The 24,824-nt window shown below is 56.4% G+C and overlaps 1 protein-coding gene across 1 annotated transcript; it reads left to right on the forward strand.

Annotated features, from left to right (window-relative positions):
• The first annotated feature begins 13,264 nt into the window (after positions 1-13,264).
• Positions 13,265-24,307, forward strand: LOC126362333 (ctenidin-1-like). The gene is made up of 4 exons (XM_050007875.1): positions 13,265-13,345; positions 13,462-13,503; positions 14,517-14,573; positions 24,251-24,307. The coding sequence occupies exons 1-4, from the start codon at positions 13,265-13,267 to the stop codon at positions 24,305-24,307; spliced, it is 237 nt and encodes a 78-aa protein (XP_049863832.1).
• Positions 24,308-24,824: the final 517 nt, after the last annotated feature.

The following is a 24,824-nucleotide window of genomic DNA, read 5'->3' on the forward strand; positions in this document are numbered from 1 at the left end:
GGGGGCACCTAGTGTGGGGGGGGGCACCTAGTGTGGGGGGGGCACCTAGTGTGGGGGGGGGGCACATAGTGTGGGGGGGGGGGCACCTAGTGTGGGGGGGCGCACCTAGTGTGGGGGGGGGGCACCTAGTGTGGGGGGGCACCTAGTGTGGGGGGGGCACCTAGTGTGGGGGGGCACCTAGTGTGGGGGGGGCACCTAGTGTGGGGGGGCACCTAGTGTGGGGGGGCACCTAGTGTGGGGGGGCACCTAGTGTGGGGGGGCACCTAGTGTGGGGGGGCACCTAGTGTGGGGGGGCACCTAGTGTGGGGGGGGCACCAAGTGTGGGTGTGGGGGGGGGCACCAAGTGTGGGTGTGGGGGGGGGCACCAAGTGTGGGTGTGGGGGGGCACCAAGTGTGGGTGTGGGGGGGGACCCAGTGTGGGTGTGTGGGGGGGGCACCAAGTGTGGGTGTGTGGGGGGGGGGCACCAAGTGTGTGTGTGTGGGGGGGCACCAAGTGTGTGTGTGTGTGTGGGGAGGGGGCACCAAGTGTGTGTGTGTGTGTGGGGAGGGGGCACCAAGTGTGTGTGTGTGTGTGTGTGTGTGTGGGGAGGGGGCACCAAGTGTGTGTGTGTGTGTGGGGAGGGGGCACCAAGTGTGTGTGTGTGTGTGTGTGGGGAGGGGGCACCAAGTGTGTGTGTGTGTGCGGGGGGGCACCAAGTGTGGGTGTGTGTGTGGGGGGGCACCAAGTGTGGGTGTGTGGGGGGGGCACCAAGTGTGGGTGTGTGGGGGGCACCAAGTGTGGGTGTGTGGGGGGCACCAAGTGTGGGTGTGTGGGGGGGCACCGAGTGTGTGTGTGTGGGGGGGGCACCAAGTGTGGGTGTGTGGGGGGGGCACCAAGTGTGGGTGTGTGGGGGGGGCACCAAGTGTGGGTGTGTGTGGGGCACCAAGTGTGGGTGTGTGTGGGGCACCAAGTGTGGGTGTGTGTGGGGCACCAAGTGTGTGTGTGTGTGTGTGTGGGTGGGGGGGGCACCAAGTGTGTGTGTGTGGGGGGGCACCAAGTGTGTGTGTGGGGGGGGGGGGCACCAAGTGTGTATGTGTGGGGGGGGCACCAAGTGTGTGTGTGTGGGGGGAGCACCAAGTGTGTGTGTGTGTGTGTGTGTGTGTGTGTGTGTGTGTGTGTTTGGGGGGGGCGCCAAGTGTGTGTGTGTGTGTGTGTGTGTGTGTGTGTGTGTGTGTGTGTGTGTGTGTGTGTGTGTGTGTGTGTGTGTGTGTGTGTGTGTGTGTGTGTGTTTGGGGGGGGGGGGCGCCAAGTGTGTGTGTGTGTGTGTCTGGGGGGGTGCCAAGTGTGTGTGTGTGTGGGGGGGGCGCCAAGTGTGTGTGTGTGTGGGGGGGGCGCCAAGTGTGTGTGTGTGTGGGGGGGGGGCGCCAAGTGTGTGTGGTGGCGCCAAGTGAGTGTGTGTGTGTGTGTGTGCGCGGGGGCGCCAAGTGTGTGTGTGTGGGGGGGGCGGCAAATGTGTGTGTGTGTGTGTGGGGGGGGGGCGCCAAGTGTGTGTGTGTGGGGGGGGGGGCGCCAAGTGTGTGTGTGTGTGTGTGTGTGTGTGTGTGTGTGTGTGTGTGTGTGTGTGTGTGTGTGTGTGTGTGTGGGAGGGGGGCGCCAAGTGTGTGTGTGTGGGGGGCGCCAAGTGTGTGTGTGGGGGGGGCGCCAAGTGTGTGTGTGTGGGGGGGGGCAGTGTGTGTGTGTGGGATGGGGGGGGGCAGGGGGCCAAGTGTGTGTGTGTGTGTGTGTGTGTGCGGGGGGCCAAGTGTGTGTGTGTGTGTGTGTGCGGCGGGCCACGTGTGTGTGTGGGTGGGTGGGTGGGGGGCCAAATGTGTGTGGGGGGGGCCAAATGTGTGTGGGGGGGCCAAATGTGTGTGTGGGGGGGCCAAATGTGAGTGTGGGGGGGGCAAATGTGTGTGAGTGGGGGGGGGCAAGTGTGTGTGTGGGAGGGGGGGGGGCAAGTGTGTGTGTGTGTGTGTGTGTGTGTGTGTGTGTGTGTGTGTGTGTGTGTGTGTGTGTGTGTGTGTGTGTGTGTGTGTGTGTGTGTGTGGGGGGGGGGGCAAGTGTGTGTGTGTGTGGGGGGGGCCAAGTGTGTGTGTGTGTGGGGGGGGCCAAGTGTGTGTGTGTGTGGGGGGGGGCCAAGTGTGTGTGTGTGTGAGGGGGGGGCCAAGTGTGTGTGTGTGTGTGGGGGGGCCAAGTGTGTGTGTGTGTGTGTGGGGGGGGGGGCCAAGTGTGTGTGTGTGTGAGGGGGGGGCCAAGTGTGTGTGTGTGTGTGTGGGGGGGCCAAGTGTGTGTGTGTGTGTGGGGGGGGGGGCAAGTGTGTGTGTGTGTGGGGGGGGGGCAAGTGTGTGTGTGTGTGGGGGGGGCAAGTGTGTGTGTGTGTGTGTGTGTGTGTGTGTGTGTGTGTGTGTGTGTGTGTGTGTGTGTGTGTGTGTGTGTGTGTGTGTGGGGGGGGGGGGGGGCAATTGTGTGTGTGTGGGGGGGCCAATTGTGTGTGTGGGGGCCAATTGTGTGTGTGGGGGGGCCAATTGTGTGTGGGGGGGGCAAGTGTGTGTGTGGGGGGGCCAATTGTGTGTGGGGGGGGGCAAGTGTGTGTGTGGGGGGGGGCAAGTGTATGTGTGTGTGGAGGGCCAACTGTGTGTGTGGGGGGGGGCAAGTGTGTGTGTGTGTGGGGGTCAAGTGTGTGTGTGGGGGGCCTAGTGTGTGTGTGTGTGTGTGTGTGTGTGTGTGTGTGTGTGTGTGTGTGTGTGTGTGTGTGTGTGTGTGTGTGTGTGTGTGTGTGTGTGTGTGTGTGTGTGTGGGGGGGGGGGGGGGCAAAGTGTGTGTGGGGGGGGGCCCAAGTGTGTGTGTGTGGGGGGGGCCAAGTGTGTGTGTGTGTGTGTGTGTGTGTGTGTGTGTGTGTGTGTGTTGGGGGGGCCAAGTGTGTGTGTGGGTGGGGGGGCAAGTGTGTGTGTGAGTGTGTGAGTGTGTGTGTGTGTGTGTGTGTGTGTGTGTGTGTGTGGTGGGGGGGGCAAGTGTGTGTGTGTGGGGGGGCAAGTGTGTGTGTGTGTGTGTGTGTGTGTGTGTGTGTGTGTGTGTGTGTGTGTGTGTGTGTGTGTGTGTGTGTGTGTGTGTGTGTGTGTGTGTGATTGTGGGGGGGGGGCGGGGAAGTGTGGGAGCAATGGCTCATTGTCGTTGTGCTTGTTGAGACATTTGTAGTGTCTGACGTCAGTGCACTGCTAGTTGGCTTGCAAAGCACTTGGTTACATTAGTTATCAATTGCTGGCACACATAACAGTTCTATTGTATTTGTTCAGGTGTAGTGGTGTATGTATTTTCATCATGAGTAAATGAGAACATACAACATTAACTCTCCAAGAAAAACTGATGCTTTGGAGTGGATAGACAATGGTGAGAAAGTACCTAAACTGGCAACAGAACTTGGTATTAGTTAAGAAACCATTTGTGATTGGGAGAAGAACCAAGTGAAGTTTGAACAGTCCTGTTCAATGTCTTCAGGAAAAAACACTCCAAACTCAGCAGACTTTGAAACAGTCCCAGTACGATAAAGATCTTTCAGTGGAGCACTGGTTCAGGAGAAGGCTGTGTACCTGAACAAGTTAATGAATAGTGATGAGTATGGGTTGGCTCGACATATTCAAAATTGTCATGGGATCCGTCAGCTAACAATTACTGGAGAGAAGTTTTCCTCTGACCATGATGCAGTGAAGGAATACTTGGGTGAGTTTGAAAAGTGATAAGAGAAGGAAAGTATTCTCCCTAAAAAATTTATAATGCTGGCGAGACTGGCCTTAATTTTAGGGCATTGCAAAACAAAAAGCCTGGCATCAAAAGCAGAAGACCATGCTCCTGGTTTTAAAATGTTCAAATATCATGCGACTTAATTAGTGTGCAGCAATGCTGCCTTTAATGCTGATTGGCAAAGCTGCTGAACCCAGAGCTTTTAAAAACTGCAACATGGAGTCCCTGCCCACATATTATTGCAACCAGAAAAAAACATGGATGGATGACAAGCTGTTCAAAGAATGGTTTCACAGCCAGTTTGGTCCCTCTGTTTGACAGAGACAATCATTGGTCTCCCAATGCAATTATTTTGATTGATAACGCACCAACTCACTGCAGAACTGAGGAATTATCTGATGGGGAAATTGTGGCGAACTTTTTGCCGCTGAATGTTACAGCCGATAGACCAGGGCGTACTGCAAACATTAAAACTGATTTACAGAAAATAATTTTTAAGAGTGTTGATCCAATATTTTAGCATTACTTTAGTGGACAAAATAAAAGGAGACAATGTGAGGGATGATGATTATTGGGGCGGGGGTGAGGGGGAGGAGTAGTAGGACGGGGGCGGCGGTCGAGGAGGAGGAGTAGTAGGACGGGGGCGGCGGTCGAGGAGGAGGAGTAGTAGGACCGGGGGCGGCGGTCGAGGAGGAGTAGTAGTAGTACGGGGGCGGCGGACGAGGAGGAGGAGGAGGAGGAGGAGTAGTAGTAGTACGGGGGCGGCGGTCGAGGAGGAGGAGGAGGAGTAGTAGTACGGGGGCGGCGGTCGAGGAGGAGGAGGAGGAGGAGTAGTAGTACGGGGGCGGCGGTCGAGGAGGAGGAGGAGGACGAGGAGTAGTTGTACGGGGGCGGCGGTCGAGGAGGAGGAGGAGGAGTAGTAGTAGTACGGGGCGGCGGTCGAGGAGGAGGAGGAGGAGTAGTAGTAGTAGTACGCGGCGGCGGTCGAGGAGGAGGAGGAGGAGTAGTAGTAGTACGGGGCGGCGGTCGAGGAGGAGGAGGAGGAGTAGTAGTAGTACGGGGGCGGCGGTCGAGGAGGAGGAGTAGTAGTAGTAGTACGGGGGCGGCGGTCGAGGAGGAGGAGTAGTAGTAGCACGGGGGCGGCGGTCGAGGAGCAGGAGTAGTAGTAGTACGGGGGCGGCGGTCGAGGAGCAGGAGTAGTAGTAGGACGGGGGCGGCGGTCGAGGAGGAGTAGTAGTAGTAGTACGGGGGCGGCGGTCGAGGAGGAGTAGTAGTAGTAGGACGGGGGCGGCGGTCGAAGAGGAGTAGTAGTAGTAGGACGGGGGCGGCGGTCGAGGAGGAGTAGTAGTAGGACGGGGGCGGCGGTCGAGGAGGAGGAGTAGTAGTAGGACGGGGGCGGCGGTCGAGGAGGAGGAGTAGTAGTAGGACGGGGGCGGCGGTCTAGGAGGAGCAGTAGTAGGACGGGGGCGGCGGTCGAGGAGGAGCAGTAGTAGGACGGGGGCGGCGGTCGAGGAGGAGCAGTAGTAGGACGGGGGCGGCGGTCGAGGAGGAGCAGTAGTAGGACGGGGGCGGCGGTCGAGGAGGAGCAGTAGTAGGACGGGGGCGGCGGTCGAGGAGGAGCTGCAGTAGGACGGGGGCGGCGGACGAGGAGGAGCAGCAGTAGGACGGGGGCGGCGGTCGAGGAGGAGCAGCAGTAGGACGGGGGCGGCGGTCGAGGAGGAGCAGCAGTAGTACGGGGGCGGCGGTCGAGGAGGAGCAGCAGTAGTACGGGGGCGGCGGTCGAGGAGGAGCAGCAGTAGTACGGGGGCGGCGGTCGAGGAGGAGCAGTAGTAGTACGGGGGCGGCGGTCGAGGAGGAGGAGCAGTAGTAGTACGGGGGCGGCGGTCGAGGAGGAGGAGCAGTAGTAGTACGGGGGCGGCGGTCGAGGAGGAGGAGCAGTAGTAGTAGTACGGGGGCGGCGGTCGAGGAGGAGGAGCAGTAGTAGTAGTACGGGGGCGGCGGTCGAGGAGGAGGAGCAGTAGTAGTAGTACGGGGGCGGCGGTCGAGGAGGAGGAGCAGTAGTAGTAGTACGGGGGCGGCGGTCGAGGAGGAGGAGCAGTAGTAGTAGTACGGGGACGGCGGTCGAGGAGGAGGAGCAGTAGTAGTAGTACGGGGGCGGCGGTCGAGGAGGAGTAGCAGTAGTAGTAGTACGGGGGCGGCGGTCGAGGAGGAGTAGCAGTAGTAGTAGTACGGGGGCGGCGGTCGAGGAGGAGGAGCAGTAGTAGTAGTACGGGGGCGGCGGTCGAGGAGGAGTAGCAGTAGTAGTAGTACGGGGGCGGGGGTCGAGGAGGAGTAGCAGTAGTAGTAGTACGGGGGCGGCGGTCGAGGAGGAGTAGCAGTAGTAGTAGTACGGGGGCGGCGGTCGAGGAGGAGGAGCAGTAGTAGTAGTACGGGGGCGGCGGTCGAGGGGGAGGAGCAGTAGTAGTAGTAGTACGGGGGCGGCGGTCGAGGAGGAGGAGTAGTAGTAGTAGTAGTACGGGGGCGGCGGTCGAGGAGGAGGAGTAGTAGTAGTAGTAGTACGGGGGCGGCGGTCGAGGAGGAGGAGTAGTAGTAGTAGTAGTAGTACGGGGGCGGCGGTCGAGGAGGAGGAGTAGTAGTAGTAGTAGTACGGGGGCGGCGGTCGAGGAGGAGGAGTAGTAGTAGTAGTAGTAGTACGGGGGCGGCGGTCGAGGAGGAGGAGTAGTAGTAGTAGTACGGGGGCGGCGGTCGAGGAGGAGGAGGAGTAGTAGTAGTAGTAGTACGGGGGCGGCGGTCGAGGAGGAGGAGGAGTAGTAGTAGTAGTAGTAGTAGTACGGGGGCGGCGGTCGAGGAGGAGGAGGAGGAGTAGTAGTAGTAGTAGTACGGGGGCGGCGGTCGAGGAGGAGGAGGAGTAGTAGTAGTAGTAGTAGTACGGGGGCGGCGGTCGAGGAGGAGGAGGAGGAGTAGTAGTAGTAGTAGTAGTACGGGGGCGGCGGTCGAGGAGGAGGAGGAGGAGTAGTAGTAGTAGTAGTAGTAGTACGGGGGCGGCGGTCGAGGAGGAGGAGGAGGAGTAGTAGTAGTACGGGGGCGGCGGTCGAGGAGGAGGAGGAGTAGTAGTAGTAGTACGGGGGCGGCGGTCGAGGAGGAGGAGGAGTAGTAGTAGTAGTACGGGGGCGGCGGTCGAGGAGGAGGAGTAGTAGTAGTAGTAGTACGGGGGCGGCGGTCGAGGAGGAGGAGTAGTAGTAGTAGTAGTACGGGGGCGGCGGTCGAGGAGGAGGAGTAGTAGTAGTAGTAGTACGGGGGCGGCGGTCGAGGAGGAGGAGTAGTAGTAGTAGTAGTACGGGGGCGGCGGTCGAGGAGGAGGAGTAGTAGTAGTAGTAGTACGGGGGCGGCGGTCGAGGAGGAGGAGTAGTAGTAGTAGTACGGGGGCGGCGGTCGAGGAGGAGTAGTAGTAGTAGTAGTAGTACGGGGGCGGCGGTCGAGGAGGAGGCGTAGTAGTAGGACGGGGGCGGCGGTCGAGGAGGAGGAGTAGTAGTAGGACGGGGGCGGCGGTCGAGGAGGAGGAGGAGTAGTAGTAGTAGGACGGGGGCGGCGGTCGAGGAGGAGGAGGAGTAGTAGTAGTAGTACGGGGGCGGCGGTCGAGGAGGAGGAGTAGTAGTAGTAGTAGTACGGGGGCGGCGGTCGAGGAGGAGGAGTAGTAGTAGTAGTAGTACGGGGGCGGCGGTCGAGGAGGAGGAGCAGTAGTAGTACGGGGGCGGCGGTCGAGGAGGAGGAGCAGTAGTAGTACGGGGGCGGCGGTCGAGGAGGAGGAGCAGTAGTAGTAGTACGGGGGCGGCGGTCGAGGAGGAGGAGCAGTAGTAGTAGTACGGGGGCGGCGGTCGAGGAGGAGGAGCAGTAGTAGTAGTACGGGGGCGGCGGTCGAGGAGGAGGAGCAGTAGTAGTAGTACGGGGGCGGCGGTCGAGGAGGAGGAGCAGTAGTAGTAGTACGGGGGCGGCGGTCGAGGAGGAGTAGCAGTAGTAGTAGTACGGGGGCGGCGGTCGAGGAGGAGGAGCAGTAGTAGTAGTACGGGGGCGGCGGTCGAGGAGGAGTAGCAGTAGTAGTAGTACGGGGGCGGCGGTCGAGGAGGAGTAGCAGTAGTAGTAGTACGGGGGCGGCGGTCGAGGAGGAGTAGCAGTAGTAGTAGTACGGGGGCGGCGGTCGAGGAGGAGTAGCAGTAGTAGTAGTACGGGGGCGGCGGTCGAGGAGGAGTAGCAGTAGTAGTAGTACGGGGGCGGCGGTCGAGGAGGAGTAGCAGTAGTAGTAGTACGGGGGCGGCGGTCGAGGAGGAGGAGCAGTAGTAGTAGTACGGGGGCGGCGGTCGAGGAGGAGGAGTAGTAGTAGTAGTAGTACGGGGGCGGCGGTCGAGGAGGAGGAGTAGTAGTAGTAGTAGTAGTACGGGGGCGGCGGTCGAGGAGGAGGAGTAGTAGTAGTAGTAGTACGGGGGCGGCGGTCGAGGAGGAGGAGTAGTAGTAGTAGTACGGGGGCGGCGGTCGAGGAGGAGGAGGAGTAGTAGTAGTAGTAGTACGGGGGCGGCGGTCGAGGAGGAGGAGGAGGAGTAGTAGTAGTAGTAGTACGGGGGCGGCGGTCGAGGAGGAGGAGGAGGAGTAGTAGTAGTAGTAGTACGGGGGCGGCGGTCGAGGAGGAGGAGGAGTAGTAGTAGTAGTAGTAGTACGGGGGCGGCGGTCGAGGAGGAGGAGTAGTAGTAGTAGTAGTACGGGGGCGGCGGTCGAGGAGGAGGAGGAGGAGTAGTAGTAGTAGTAGTACGGGGGCGGCGGTCGAGGAGGAGGAGGAGGAGGAGTAGTAGTAGTAGTAGTAGTAGTAGTAGTACGGGGGCGGCGGTCGAGGAGGAGGAGGAGGAGTAGTAGTAGTACGGGGGCGGCGGTCGAGGAGGAGGAGGAGTAGTAGTAGTAGTACGGGGGCGGCGGTCGAGGAGGAGGAGGAGTAGTAGTAGTAGTACGGGGGCGGCGGTCGAGGAGGAGGAGGAGGAGTAGTAGTAGTAGTAGTACGGGGGCGGCGGTCGAGGAGGAGGAGGAGGAGTAGTAGTAGTAGTACGGGGGCGGCGGTCGAGGAGGAGGAGTAGTAGTAGTAGTAGTAAGGGGGCGGCGGTCGAGGAGGAGGAGTAGTAGTAGTAGTAGTACGGGGGCGGCGGTCGAGGAGGAGGAGTAGTAGTAGTAGTAGTACGGGGGCGGCGGTCGAGGAGGAGGAGTAGTAGTAGGACGGGGGCGGCGGTCGAGGAGGAGGAGTAGTAGTAGGACGGGGGCGGCGGTCGAGGAGGAGGAGTAGTAGTAGGACGGGGGCGGCGGTCGAGGAGGAGGAGGAGTAGTAGTAGGACGGGGGCGGCGGTCGAGGAGGAGGAGGAGTAGTAGCAGGACGGGGGCGGCGGTCGAGGAGGAGGAGGAGTAGTAGCAGGACGGAGGCGGCGGTCGAGGAGGAGGAGTAGTAGCAGGACGGGGGCGGCGGTCGAGGAGGAGGAGTAGTAGCAGGACGGGGGCGGCGGTCGAGGAGGAGCAGTAGTAGCAGTACGGGGGCGGCGGTCGAGGAGGAGCAGTAGTAGCAGTACGGGGGCGGCGGTCGAGGAGGAGCAGTAGTAGCAGTACGGGGGCGGCGGTCGAGGAGGAGCAGTAGTAGCAGTACGGGGGCGGCGGTCGAGGAGGAGCAGTAGTAGCAGTACGGGGGCGGCGGTCGAGGAGGAGCAGTAGTAGCAGTACGGGGACGGCGGTCGAGGAGGAGCAGTAGTAGCAGTACGGGGGCGGCGGTCGAGGAGGAGCAGTAGTAGCAGTACGGGGGCGGCGGTCGAGGAGGAGCAGTAGTAGTAGTAGTACGGGGGCGGCGGTCGAGGAGGAGCAGTAGTAGTAGTAGTACGGGGGCGGCGGTCGAGGAGGAGGAGTAGTAGTAGTAGTACGGGGGCGGCGGTCGAGGAGGAGGAGTAGTAGTAGTAGTAGTACGGGGGGGGCGGTCGAGGAGGAGGAGTAGTAGTAGTAGTACGGGGGCGGCGGTCGAGGAGGAGGAGTAGTAGTAGTAGTACGGGGGCGGCGGTCGAGGAGGAGTAGTAGTAGTAGTAGTAGTACGGGGGCGGCGGTCGAGGAGGAGGAGGAGTAGTAGTAGTACGGGGGCGGCGGTCGAGGAGGAGGAGTAGTAGTAGTAGTAGTACGGGGGCGGCGGTCGAGGAGGAGGAGTAGTAGTAGTAGTAGTACGGGGGCGGCGGTCGAGGAGGAGGAGTAGTAGTAGTAGTACGGGGGCGGCGGTCGAGGAGGAGGAGTAGTAGTAGTAGTAGTACGGGGGCGGCGGTCGAGGAGGAGGAGTAGTAGTAGTAGTACGGGGGCGGCGGTCGAGGAGGAGTAGTAGTAGTAGTACGGGGGCGGCGGTCGAGGAGGAGTAGTAGGACGGGGGCGGCGGTCGAGGAGGAGTAGTAGGACGGGGGCGGCGGTCGAGGAGGAGTAGTAGGACGGGGGCGGCGGTCGAGGAGGAGTAGTAGGACGGGGGCGGCGGTCGAGGAGGAGTAGTAGGACGGGGGCGGCGGTCGAGGAGGAGTAGTAGGACGGGGGCGGCGTTCGAGGAGGAGTAGTAGGACGGGGGCGGCGGTCGAGGAGGAGTAGTAGGACGGGGGCGGCGGTCGAGGAGTAGTTGTACGGGGCGGGGGTTGAGGAGTTGTACGGGGCGGGGGTCGAGGAGTTGTACGGGGCGGGGGTCGAGGAGTTGTACGGGGCGGGGGTCGAGGAGTTGTACGGGGCGGGGGTCGAGGAGTTGTACGGGGGGGGTCGAGGAGTAGTACGGGGGGGGGGCGTCGAGGTGTACTACGGGGGGGGTCGAGGAGTAGTACGGGGGGGGGGGTCGAGGTGTACTACGGGGGGGTCGAGGAGTAGTACGGGGGGGTCGAGGAGTAGTACGGGGGGGTCGAGGAGTAGTACGGGGGGGAGAGGAGTAGTACGGGGGGGAGAGGAGTAGTACGGGGGGAGAGGAGTAGTACGGGGGGAGAGGAGTAGTACGGGGGGGAGAGGAGTAGTACGGGGGGGAGAGGAGTAGTACGGGGGGGGAGAGGAGTAGTACGGGGGGGGAGAGGAGTAGTACGGGGGGTGAGGAGTAGTATGGGGGGGTGAGGAGTAGTACGGGGGGGTGAGGAGTAGAACGGGGGGGGGGCGAGGAGTAGTACGGGAGGGTGGGGTGAGGTGAGGTGTAGTACGGGGGGTTGGGGTGAGATGAGGTGTAGTATGGGGGGGGGGGTGGGTTAGTACAGGGAGGTGGGGTGAGGCGTAGTACGGGGGGGTTGGGTGGGGTGAGGCGTAGTAAGGGGGTGAGGCGTAGTACGGGGGGGTTGGGTGGGGTGAGGCGTAGTAAGGGGGTGAGGCGTAGTAAGGGGGTGAGGCGTAGTAAGGGGGTGAGGCGTAGTAAGGGGGTGAGGCGTAGTAAGGGGGTGAGGCGTAGTAAGGGGGGGTTGGGTGGGGTGAGGTGTAGTGGGGGGATGGGGTAATGTGTAGTACGGGCAGGTAATGTGTAGTATGGGCGGTTAATGTGTAGTACGGAGGGTGGGGTGATGTGTAGTAGGTGCGGGTATGTGGGGAGTATGGGGGCGTATGGGGGGTACGGGTGGATAATGGGGGGCTACAGGGGGAGTACGGGGGGGTACGGGGAGGCGGTACGGGTGGAGTACGGGGAGGCGGTACGGGGCGTACGGGTGGTACGGGGGATGTACGGGGGGTACAGAGGGTGTACGGGGGGTACAGGGGGTGTACGGGGGGTACAGGGGGTGTACGGGGGGTACAGGGGGTGTACGGGGGGTTTACGGGGGGTACGGGGGGTGTACGGGGGGTACAGGGGGTGTACGGGGGGTTGAAGGGGTGTACGGGGGTGGGTTGGGGTCGTGTACGGGGGGGTTGGGGGTGTGTACGGGTGGAGTATGGGGGGGGGTTAGGGGAGTGGGTAAGGGTAAGGGGGAGTACGGGGTGAGGGTACGGGGGGGAGGGTACGGGGGGGAGGGTACGGGGGGGAGGGTACGGGGGGGAGGGTACGGCGGGGAGGGTACAGCGGGGAGGGTACGGCGGGGAGGGTACGGGGTGGAGGGTACGGGGTGGAGGGTACGGGGCGGAGGGTACGGGGGGGAGGGTACGGGGGGGGGGGAGGGTTAGGGGGGGAGGGTACGGGGGAGGGTACAGGGGGAGGGTACGGGGGGAGGGTACGGGGGGAGGGTCTTGGGTGTGTACGGGGGGAGGGTCTTGGGTGTGTACGGGGGGAGGGTGTGGGGTGTGTACGGGGGGAGGGTGTGGGGGAATATGGGGGAGGGTATGGTTTGAGTACGGGGGGAGGGTATGGGGGAGTACGGGGGGGAGGGTATGGTGGGAGTACGGGGGGGAGGGTATGGTGGGAGTACGGGGGGGGAGGGTATGGTGGGAGTACGGGTGTGGGGGGAGGGTATGGTGGGAGTACGGGTGTGGGGGGAGGGTATGGTGGGAGTACGGCTGTGGGGGGAGGGTATGGTGGGAGTACGGGTGTGGGGGGAGGGTATGGTGGGAGTACGGGTGTGGGGGGAGGGTATGGTCGGAGTACGGGTGTGGGGGGAGGGTATGGTCGGAGTACGGGTGTGGGGGGAGGGTATGGTCGGAGTACGGGTGTGGGGGGAGGGTATGGTCGGAGTACGGGTGTGGGGGGGAGGGTATGGTCGGAGTACGGGTGTGGGGGGAGGGTATGGTCGGAGTACGGGTGTGGGGGGAGGGTATGGTCGGAGTACGGGTGTGGGGGGAGGGTATGGTCGGAGTACGGGTGTGGGGGGGAGGGTATGGTCGGAGTACGGGTGTGGGGGGGAGGGTATGGTCGGAGTACGGGTGTGGGGGGGAGGGTATGGTCGGAGTACGGGTGTGGGGGGAGGGTATGGTCGGAGTACGGGTGTGGGGGGAGGGTATGGTCGGAGTACGGGTGTGGGGGGAGGGTATGGTCGGAGTACGGGTGTGGGGGGAGGGTATGGTCGGAGTACGGGTGGGGGGGGAGGGTATGGTCGGAGTACGGGTGTGGGGGGAGGGTATGGTCGGAGTACGGGTGTGGGGGGAGGGTATGGTCGGAGTACGGGTGTGGGGGGAGGGTATGGTCGGAGTACGGGTGTGGGGTGTGGGAGGGTATGGTCGGAGTACGGGTGTGGGGGGAGGGTATGGTCGGAGTACGGGTGTGGGGGGAGGGTATGGTCTGAGTACGGGTGTGGGGGGAGGGTATGGTCTGAGTACGGGTGTGGGGGGAGGGTATGGTCTGAGTACGGGTGTGGGGGGAGGGTATGGTCTGAGTACGGGTGTGGGGGGAGGGTATGGTCTGAGTACGGGTGTGGGGGGAGGGTATGGTGTGAGTACGGGGGGGGAGGGAATGGTGTGAGTACGGGGGGGAGGGAATGGTGTGAGTACGGGGGGGGAGGGTATGGTGGGAGTACGGGGGGGGAGGGTATGGTGGGAGTACGGGGGGGGAGGGTATGGTGGGAGTACGGGGGGGAGGGTATGGTGGGAGTACGGGGGGGGGGAGGGTATGGTGGGAGTACGGGGGGGGGAGGGTATGGTGGGAGTACGGGGGGGGGGAGGGTATGGTGGGAGTACGGGGGGGGGGAGGGTATGGTGGGAGTACGGGGGGGGAGGGTATGGTGGGAGTACGGGGGGGAGGGTATGGTGGGAGTACGGGGGGGAGGGTATGGTGGGAGTACGGGGGGGGAGGGTATGGTGGGAGTACGGGGGGGGGGAGGGTATGGTGGGAGTACGGGGGGGGAGGGTATGGTGGGAGTACGGGGGGGAGGGTATGGTGGGAGTACGGGGGGGAGGGTATGGTGGGAGTACGGGGGGGGGAGGGTATGGTGGGAGTACGGGGGGGAGGGTATGGTGGGAGTACGGGGGGGAGGGTATGGTGGGAGTACGGGGGGGAGGGTATGGTGGGAGTACGGGGGGGAGGGTATGGTGGGAGTACGGGGGGGAGGGTATGGTGGGAGTACGGGGGGGAGGGTATGGTGGGAGTACGGGGGGGAGGGTATGGTGGGAGTACGGGGGGGAGGGTATGGTGGGAGTACGGGGGGGGAGGGTATGGTGGGAGTACGGGGGGGGAGGGTATGGTGGGAGTACGGGGGGGGAGGGTATGGTGGGAGTACGGGGGGGAGGGTATGGTGGGAGTACGGGGGGGAGGGTATGGTGGGAGTACGGGGGGGAGGGTATGGTGGGAGTACGGGGGGAGGGTATGGTGGGAGTACGGGGGGGAGGGTATGGTGGGAGTACGGGGGGGAGGGTATGGTGGGAGTACGGGGGGGAGGGTATGGTGGGAGTACGGGGGGGAGGGTATGGTGGGAGTACGGGGGGGGAGGGTATGGTGGGAGTACGGGGGGGGAGGGTATGGTGGGAGTACGGGGGGGGAGGGTATGGTGGGAGTACGGGGGGGGAGGGTATGGTGGGAGTACGGGGGGGGAGGGTATGGTGGGAGTACGGGGGGGGAGGGTATGGTGGGAGTACGGGGGGGGAGGGTATGGTGGGAGTACGGGGGGGGAGGGTATGGTGGGAGTACGGGGGGGGAGGGTATGGTGGGAGTACGGGGGGGAGGGTATGGTGGGAGTACGGGGGGGAGGGTATGGTGGGAGTACGGGGGGGAGGGTATGGTGGGAGTACGGGGGGGGGGAGGGTATGGTGGGAGTACGGGGGGGGGGGAGGGTATGGTGGGAGTACGGGGGGGGGAGGGTATGGTGGGAGTACGGGGGGGGGGAGGGTATGGTGGGAGTACGGGGGGGGGAGGGTATGGTGGGAGTACGGTGGGGGGGGGTATGGTGGGAGTACGGTGGGGGGGAGGGTATGGTGGGAGTACGGTGGGGGGGAGGGTATGGTGGGAGTATGGGGGGGGTATGGGTGGGGGTACAGGGGGAATATGGGAGAGATATATCCTCCACTGCTTGTGCAAATTCCTCTTGCCTGCTCCGAACCTCCTGATGCAGGATATCTGCAACGGGCAAAATGATGAACACACAGGGATGCACATCTCACATGTGAATTAATTTTTGCCATTTTTTAATAATTTTTTATGACTTTCAATGTACAGTTGAGATACACATTTTTTTAAAAAAATAATGATGGTATGACGGATCCAAGCATACATCCACACACTACCACTTATCGAAACAAAAAGGTGAAGATACACAAATTACTGAATTGAAGAGCTTATTTATTTTTTCATGGAGATGTATCAAAACAATATCCTTGCAACCAAACAACTTTTTAATTTACCTTCCCCATTGAGTACATCCCATTCACTTTAAATAAAGCTTACATGTTGAATAGTGTTGGGGGGACTAGAAAAGTGATGTATATATACTGGAAATCCTAATAAATTCTGGCTGGTAATTGTTCAGGTATTGGAGTTGTGGGTATGATTATATTTTGCAATCTTCAAATGTCACTGGTACCTGCTGTGGGACTCTTGACAATTTGTGAATCGACACCAACAGGTTGTCGTTTGTTCGCTGTAGCCTGTGTTATTTACGTGCATATTTTGAGATACGGTAATATTTTCTTCTCAAAATTGCAGCTTTTAGGTTAATGTTTACTTCGTTCATGATTTCATTTTCTTTTTTCTGAATGTCCTTTTCTACTACATCTGTGTATAACTTACAATCTGTAACTAACTTCTCTGCAATGGTGTTACCTTTATCTAGCGTACCTGCTTCAGCTTGACTAATGATATCACCGAGATTTTCCATTAATATCTCTCTCCTTCTTAGCACATGCTGAGTCAACTTCTAATGTTACTACCCTTAAAGTCCTCTACAACTACAGGTATGCCTCCATAGTCTTTATTTAATTTGTTAATGACAGTGGTTACCTTTTTTTATTGTCAAAACCAACTGGTTTTGTGTTGCTTCAATGTTTGTGTTGGCATCTGATTTTCTTTATCTGTTCTACTAGATTGGGCTGGTCATTAAAACAATCTACCTTCTGTTTTACCTCTGTAATGTTACTGTTACCTTAAGAAAGTACTTCACGGTTTACCTGCGTTTTCATATCATTCAATTTTTTGTCTATTTCAGTGTGAAAATTTTTGGCTAAGTCATCGAATTTCTGTGAGACTGTGTCTTGTAAATCCTTCAATACTTGGTTTCATTCTATTTAGATCTTGTGTAACAGTGTTTTGTTGCTGTTTTACCATGTTAACAACTTGTGTAACAGTGTTTTGCTGCTGCTTTACCATGTTCATATCTTGTGTCGAATTACTGAAACTGGTGCTTATATGGTGTTTCATATAATCAAATTTCACATTTATGTTAGATAGTAGCTGCCATAGCAGTGCTCCAGTTGTACTACTGTGGTTGCTATCCGCTGTACTTCCCAAGTGAATGTTTGTGTTGCGACCAAGTGGTGTTTGTAACATGTCAAGATTCATATTTAGATTGCTCTCCGACGTTTCATTCATGTGCAGTATGTCACTCTGGGAGATGTGTGACTACTGTCTCATAAACTGTAAACACTGTGTCATCAAGATTATTCTGTTGTGGGGCGTCGCTATCATTTGTTACTCCTGCGACACTCATCTCTGGTCTACTTAAACCTTTGGCAGTAGGCATGCATGGCACCTGAACTTCAATTGTTCGATCTCACATGGCGTGCAGTGAACGCAAGGACTTTCCCTTCCAGCTGCGGTTTGAGAGTGCGAAAGGCTGGGGGGTAATTCTTCGTTGCAGTGGCTCAAGCACAGTGCTCAGCAACCGTCTTTGCATCGGTAGGTAACAAGCCATTTATGTTAACACCAAGAACACCTGTTGGGGTCTGGTACCAGAAAACACGTTTGATTTTTGTCCAGGCTTGGGACCCAATGGTCGAGACATATCTCTACCAACACTCCTGCTTCCATCATTTGATAAGTTGGTCAACATGGGCACGGAGCTGTTTAAAGGCAATGAGGTGCTCCAGGGAAGGATAAAACTTATGCCGCTGTTGAGCTCGCTGATGCTCCTTAACTGCTTTAGCGACGACCAAGGTACTGACTTTTGCCAGAGGCACCCTTAAGAGCAAGGGATCATGTTTTCTGCCACAGAAACAATTGTTGTAGTCACCTGCTCAACTATGACATCGATGTTAATATGTGGGGAAGATTCCACGGTGACAGCAGATGTGTGACAGTCTCCCAGTCTCTCTTGTTTAAATCCTATCTGGAAAGGCAACCGTGGTCCTGACACCAGGGCAGTGACAGGAAGATGGAGAAATGGTCATTACCACACAGGTCATCATGTGCTCTCCAGTGGATACATGGGAGATCAAGACCCGAATATGTGCCACATGCCACACTGAAATGTGTAGCGGCCCCAGTATTTAAGAGGCAGAGGTCGAACTGAGACAGAAAAGTTTTGACATCTCTGCCTCGGCCAGTAAGCATGGTGCCACCCCACAACGGGTTACAAGCGTTAAAATCTCCCAAAAGTAGGAAAGATTTTGGGAGATGATTGATCAGTGCAGCCAATGCGTTCAGGGATACTGCACCATCTGGAGGAAGATATACGGTGCAGACAGTTATTTCCTGCATCGTCCTTATCCTGACAGCCACAGCTTCAAGAAGGGTTTGATGGGGCACAGGTTCACTACAGACTGAGTTTAGGACATAAACGCTAACTCCACTTGACACTCTATTATAGTCGATACGGTTCCTGTAGTATCCCATAGCTACAGCTACAGAGGGCAGGCATCTGCATTGCCAGCAACGAGGTTTCCTTGAGGGCAACACAGAAAGCAGGTGTAAAGCTGAACAGTTGCTGTAGCTCAACCAGGCGGTGAAAAAAACTGCACCAATTCCATTGGAGGATGACATCATTGTGAGACTAAGAAGGCATGGAACATCACCTGCTTTTTGCTTGAGCAGTCTACATCCATTGCATCTGAGGGTCCTGCGAGATCTAGGTCCTCAGCGGAGGCCCCTCCAACTCATCCGCAGACCTGTAGGTTAGCGGTGGTGTAGGTGCCATCGCAGTTCCCTTAGTCTTCGGACCTTTTTTTTCGGTTTCTCTCACTGTTCTGTGGGTTTCCCTGGCTGGGAAGACTTTACTGATTCATTCTCTGGGACTGAGGATGAGCATGACACCCTACGACCAGCTGCTTTTGGGCTCTTCAGACACTGGCGGGTGCCACCGTTCCCACTAGCAGAAACCTGGGAACTGAGTGACCCAAGGGACCCCATCCTAGCAAGAGAATCCAAAGAAGACTTATGCTTCTCTGACTCTGAAGTGGAGACTGATATTTCTGATGGTTGGGGGGGGGGGGGGTGTTGCTCCAGAAATAGGTGGTGCGGGAGCAACAAGGAGGGACGAGCCCCCCCCCACCATCAAGGGGGCAGGTGTAGTCTTCTGGTTCTGAGAGGCGACAGGAATGCGAGGAACTGATGGGGGCTACAACTGTTCTCAGTAGCGGCAGTGCAAGAGGTGGTCACAGCGACAGGATGGAGATGCTCAAATTTCCTCTTAGCCTCAGTTTAGGTCAGTCTGTCCTGGGTCTTATATTCCAAGCTTTTCCTCTCTTTCCGCAAAATCCTGCTGTCTGGTGAGCAAGGTGTATGATGCTCTCTTCGGTTGACACATGTGGGAGGGGGGGCACGTGGAGAATTGGGATGTGATGGACGTCCACTATCTTGACATGTGACACTGCAAGTGCAGTGGGAAGACATATGGTCAAACTTCCAGGACTTAAAGCACTTCATCAGGGAGGGAGATATGGCTTCATGTCACAGCAGGAGACCATCACCTTGACCTTCTCGGGCCATTTGTCACCCTCGAAGGACATGCCGGAGGAAATAAACATCTCACCACTCTAAATTGGCACACTGCTCATCGTCAGACTGTAAAAGAATGTCCCTGTGGAATGTAATACCCTGGACCATATTTAAGCTCTTATGGGGCATGATGATACCAAACATCCCCCAACCTGTCACAAGCGAGTAATGCCCGTGACTGGGCAGAGGATGCTGCTTTTATCAAGACTGACCCAAAGCACATTTTTGGCAACCCTCCACCTCCCAAAACTTGTCCTCCAAATGCTCCACAAAAATGAGGCTTCATGCACATGAAAAGATATCCCATCAACTCTAGTATATACAAGAAACAGGTAGAAGAGATTAAAACGACGAAACAGATTACCATGGCTGGCTCGCTCGCTCGCTCATCTTGAGAATAAAAAGGAGAAGGCAGCCACTCTGCAATTATGCATTTAACGCACTAGGGTGGAGGACACAGAGGCACAAAGAACATGCAAATACAACGTAAAACTAAATCAGCCGATAAGGCATTGTCAGATAAAATTAGCGGTGAGTTCGGTAACTGGAGATTTTGTTGCAGGGCTGTCAAAGTGGGACAGTGCACCAGAATATGGGCCACAGACAACTGAGACAGGTCCCTGTGAGAGGCCCGCATGGATGACTGCCCCACATTCGCAGTCTCCTCAATGGCACGCAGTTTGTTCTGCATACTGATACTATGTCATTCAGACTCCCAAAGCCGGAAAACCTGGTGACATAAAAACGAACACAGGTGAGTTATTGGAATTTCAACCTCCATAAGTAGTTTCCGTGTAGACTTTTTGGCCAGACTGTTAGCAAGTTCATTGCCTGGGATTCCAATGTGTCCTGGGGTCCACACAAACACCACTGGATGACTACACCATTCCAGGGCATAGATGGACTCCTGGACAGTCACAACCAAAGGATGATGAGGGTAGCACTGGTTGATAGCTTGTAGGCTGATCAATGAGTCAGTACACAGAAGAAACGACTCCCCAGGGCATCAATGGATGTGCTCAAGAATACAAGATATAGCCACCATACATGAAGCCGATGTGACCATCAGCCATCTGTGTAAATCACTTAATAGCCTTGGTACATGTCAAGAATTGAGATGAAGTGACACCGGAGAGCTGCAGGGTGAACAGAGGCCTTTGGGCCATGGGAAAGGACCAGGTGAAGCTGTGGCCTAGGTGTACACCATGAAGGTGTATGTGATTGAACCTTGAGTATAGGTGGTAAAGGCAAAGACTCCAGTTCAGATAGAAGGGATTGGACGCAAACTGCAATTATAAGACCTGACCTGGGCCACCGATGTGGGAGATCAACCACAGTGGGTGGGAAAAGGATATGGTAAATCGGATGCACAGGAGAACTACGAACATGTGCAATGTAACTAGTGAGCAGTTATGCATGCCTGACCTGCAATGGAGGAACTCCAGCCTCCACAAGAGCGCTGGTCACCAGACTCATCCTATAAGCTGCCATCACTATGCTAACCGCACAGTGGTGCACTGGGTCAAGTAAATGCAATGCTGAGGGCGCCGCCGAAACGTAAACCACACTCACATAGTCAAGGTGGGATTGAACAAGAGCTCTGTAGAGCTGCAGCAGTGTAGGGCGATCAATGCCCAAGTTGGTGTTACTCAGGCAGCAGAGGGTATTGAGGTGCTGCCAACACTTCCGCTTAAGCTAACGAAGGTGAGGAAGCCAAGTCAATCGGCCACAGAAAACCATTCCTAGGAATCGCTATGTCTCCACTAGAGTGAGTGGATCATCATTAAGGTGAATTTATCGTTCCAAATGAACGATAAAACACCAACGTAAGTGCAAAACACACAACTTTGCGGCCAAAACTGGAAACTGAGGGCTAGAGCAAATTACTCCACCTTGTGGATGGCTCCCTATAGGTGCTGCTCAGTAACACCAGTACTGATGGAGCAGTATGAAATGCAGAAGTCTTCTGCATACAGAGAGGGTGAGACAGCCAGCCCTACAGCTGCTGCTAGACCATTATGAGCCACTAAAAAACAGAGATACAATCAATACAGAGCCCTCCAGGACCTCATTCTCCTGGATATTGGGGGAACTATGAGAGGTGCCAACTTTGACATGGAAAGTATGGAGTGACAGGAAATTGTGGATAAAAATCGGGCCTCGGATACCCCACTCGTAATGTGGCAAGGATATGATGTTGCCAGGTGGTGTCATACGCTTTTTGTAAATCAAAAAAGATGGCAACAAGATGTTGGCATCTGAAAAAGGCTGTTTGAATGGCAGACTCTAGCGACACAAGATTATCAGTGGTAGAGTCACCCTGGTGAGTAGGCCACGTGACAGATGTTTAATCATCTCACTGTGGATCCGATTGGGCCCAGGAGCTGTGTTAGTGCCCTTGCACATTGCCCTGAGGAGCTCCCACTCTGTAAATGTGGTGTTATAGGGTTCACAGTGGCATGTAGTGAACAAGAGGACTTTCTCTTCCTTTCACCGTTTGAGAGTGCAAAAGGCTGGGGGTTAATTCTCAGATGCATAGGTGCGAGCATAGTGCTCAGCAAATTGCTTGGCAACCGTCTTTGCGTCGGTAGATAACATGCTATTTATTTTAATACCCAGAACACCTGTTGGTGTCTGGTACCCAAAAACTCGTTTGATATTTGCCCAGACTTAGGAAGGTGACATGGCACCCAATGGTCGACACATACCTCTGCCAACACTCCTGTTACACCTTTTGATAAGCTAGCTAACACAGGCACGGAGCTGTTTAAAGGCTATGAGGTGTTCCAGGGAAGGGTGCCACTTATGTCACTGTAGAGCTCGCCAATATCTCTCTAACTGCCTCAGCAACTTCCAGGGGACTGTCTTTTACCTGGCGCACCCTAAGTAACAAAGGATCACATTTTCTGCCGCAGAAATGATCGTTACTATGTAGGAGAGATTCAACAGTGACAGCAGAGGTTAAAGTTTGACAGTCCGTCTTGTTTAAAGCCCATCTGGAGAGGTGTCTGTGGGCCTGACACCGAGGCAGTGACAGGAAGATGGGGAAATGGTCACTACTACACAGATTGTCATGTGCTCTTCAGTGGATAGATGGGAGAAGGCCAGGACTGCAAATCTGGAGATCAACGGCCTAGTATGTGCCATATGCCCCAGTCGACTTGTGACAGTAAATTTTCGAAATCTCTGCCTCAGCCAGTAACAACTGTGCCACCCCACAAGGGGTTATGACAGTTAAGATCTCTCAGAAGTAGAAAAGATTTCGGGAGTTTATCAATCAGTGCAGGCAACGCGTTCAGGGGTACTGCACCATCTGATGGAAGGTATATGTTGCAGACAGTTATTTCCTGCGTTGTCCTCATCCTGACAGCCACAGCTTCAAGAGGGATTTGAAGGGGCACAGGTTCAATGCAAACCGAGTTAAGACATAGGTAAAAGTCACCTGACACTATTATAGTTGCTACAGTTCCTGTAATATCCATTACAGCCACAAAGGGCAGGGGTCCGCATTGCCAGAAACCAGGTTTCTGGAGGGCATTGCAGAAAGCAGGTGTAAAGCTTAACAGTTGCTGTACCTAAGCCAGGTGGTGGAAAAGCCACCACAATTCCACTGAAAGATGACGTTATAGTGAGGCTGGGAACGCATGAAGAGGCAGGTTATGCCTCAGGGTCACCTGCTGCCACTGAGTGAGTGTTTGTAGCCATTTCTATGATGGACAGGCAGCAGTGAGATCCAGGTCCACAGGGGACTCCAAGATCTCCACTGCATCCTCAGATGCAGCATTGACAGGGAGTGGTGGTGTTGGGGCCACCAGAGGGTCCTGTTTCTTAGCAGACTAGTACTTAGTGACAATTTCTCTTTAGGAGCTTGTTGGGAAGGTTTCTCCAAGGCAGCTTCAAACACAGAGGAAGGCCATGAAGCTCTTTGTCCAGCAGCTTTTGGCTCCTTGAGCCACTGGCAAGTGTCCAACATGGCATTAGTGGAGACCTCAGAAGAGAGGGGCCCAACGGACCCCTGCCGCACAAGAGGAGCTGGATGATGCTGTTGCTTCTATGGCAGGGGACCTATGTTACCTGCGTTTGTGGGGCCTTGCTGCAGAAGTAGGTGCTTTGGGAGCAACGGAGGAATATTTGGCCCCTACCACCAAGGGAGTGGGTTTATTCTGGTGGCCCAGAGGTCCCACTGTTCGTGGCACAGAGTGAGGAACCACTGGCACTTGGGACGGCGATGGTGATGTGGCTTCAGCATACGACGACATCAACCGGATGGCGTGTAATCTTTCAAATTTCTGTTTAGCCTCTGTGCAAGTCAACTGGTCCAGGTTCTTGTACTCCACAATTTTTCGCTCCTTTTGAAGTACTGGACAGTCTGGCGAGCAGGGGGAGTGGTGTTCTCCGCAGCTGACGCAAGTGGGAGGTGGCGCACATGGAAAGTCTGGGTGCAGTGGACGTCCACAGCCTCGACACGTGGCGCTGGAAGTGAAGCGGGAAGACACGAGCCTAAATTTCCAGCACTGCATAGGGGGAGGGACGTATGATTTAACGTCACAGCAGTAAACCATAGCCTTGACCTTTTCAGGCAATGAATCACCCTCAGAGGCCAAGATAAAGGCACCAGTAGCAACTCTGTTGTCTTTGGGTCCCCTGCACACGCGAAGGATGAAATGAACAGCCTGCCAATCTAAATTGGCGTGGAGCTTGCTGACAGACTGCAAGAGGTGGTCACGATGGAAAATAATTCCTTGGAAAATGTTGAGGCTTTTACGGGAAGTGACGGAACAGGAATATCACCCAGCTTGTCACAGGCGAGTGACACCGGGATTGGACTGGGAATGCTGTCTGTATCAAGACTGCACCGTTTCGCATCTTGGACAGCGCTGTCACTTCACCAAATTTATCCTCAAGGTGTTCAACGAAAAACTGAGGATTTGTCGATAGGAAAAAAAGTCCCCCCCATCGGTTCTGCTACAGACTAAAAACCAAGGCAGAATGTGGCTCTCTCCATTCTGTAGCTTTACGTCCCACCCATGGTGTAGCAGGGGAGGGAAATGATTTATGGTCATACCTGTCGGCATTGTATTCTATCTTGCCTGTACAGTCACCAGCAAGACATGACTTATTCCGCTTCATTGTGGGTCATCCGCCCTGATGCTACCCACTCCTACCAGGGACTCTCCCCACGGGCGCCACCCAGCCTCAGCAAGGGCCACCAGCAGTATGGCCATTGCCGGGAGTCCCGATGCCCCAGGGAGATGGGCATCTACTCCATGGCACATGTCACGAGTTTATAGCTCAGGTATCAGCAGTGTGATCACTGTGTTGTCAGGAGGCTACTACCAAATGGGCATATGACAGTCCCACAACGGGTTGGCTACAATGCTGGATATGAGGTGCTAAGAAGTCAATCGTCATTGTCAGCACAGAAAGCGACACTGCATAGTGCATGGAAGAAAACGTGCCCAGGAAGGTGTCCTCGCCTGAGAGATGGGGATGAGCAGGACCACAATGTCACAACAAGAAAGTGGGTTGCAGATCTCAATGGACAATGGACACAATGAACCATGTAAAGTGCCCTTCTCCAATTGGCTTGCTCTTCAGGAAAATTTTGAAGAATGGAGGTCAGATCCTACAGGGGACCATCACATAAAGGCCAGAAGGTGAGACACTTTTTAGTCACAACAGGTAGGAATACCTCGGTCCTCTTCTAGGTCCTGGGCCCACCGGAGGAAGGGGAGGACCATGGGTGGGGCTTAGCATATGGATAGCTGTGGAGGGGGGGGGGGGGGTGAATGGGTGGTACTTGTGCCATATCTGGGGCTGTTGCTAACATTACGTGTTGTTTTGAAAATATTGGAACAACGGCTAAGCAATGTGTTTCACGCAATTCAAATTGCAAATCGTCTCCAGTTACAAATGATCTAAGCAATTACTAACTTAAACAACAGACATGACAGTCTGCAATATAGTTGGGAATGTCGTGAAGCCTTCACCACAGCAAAGAACTGAGAGGCTGCAAAATGTGGAAATAAATCAGAGGTACAGAAACTTTGCTTGACTGATAGTCAACTGCTAACACAAAGACAATATGAGATTAAGTATATTCAAGAGTGTAAAAGTAATCAGTACCAATACTTTGTTTCCTGGTCATTAGAGCCAAAGCATGAACTCTGATTTTACTGAAGGAACACTCCTTACTTGTTCAATAGCTTCATCAGTTTGCACTTTACTTGATATTTCCCCTTTTCTTGGGAGTAATGTAGCCTTTGTCATCAAAAATGCTGA

The sequence above is a fragment of the Schistocerca gregaria genome, chromosome 1 (genome assembly GCF_023897955.1).
Source record: "Schistocerca gregaria isolate iqSchGreg1 chromosome 1, iqSchGreg1.2, whole genome shotgun sequence".
NCBI classification, from domain to species: Eukaryota; Metazoa; Arthropoda; class Insecta; order Orthoptera; family Acrididae; genus Schistocerca; species Schistocerca gregaria.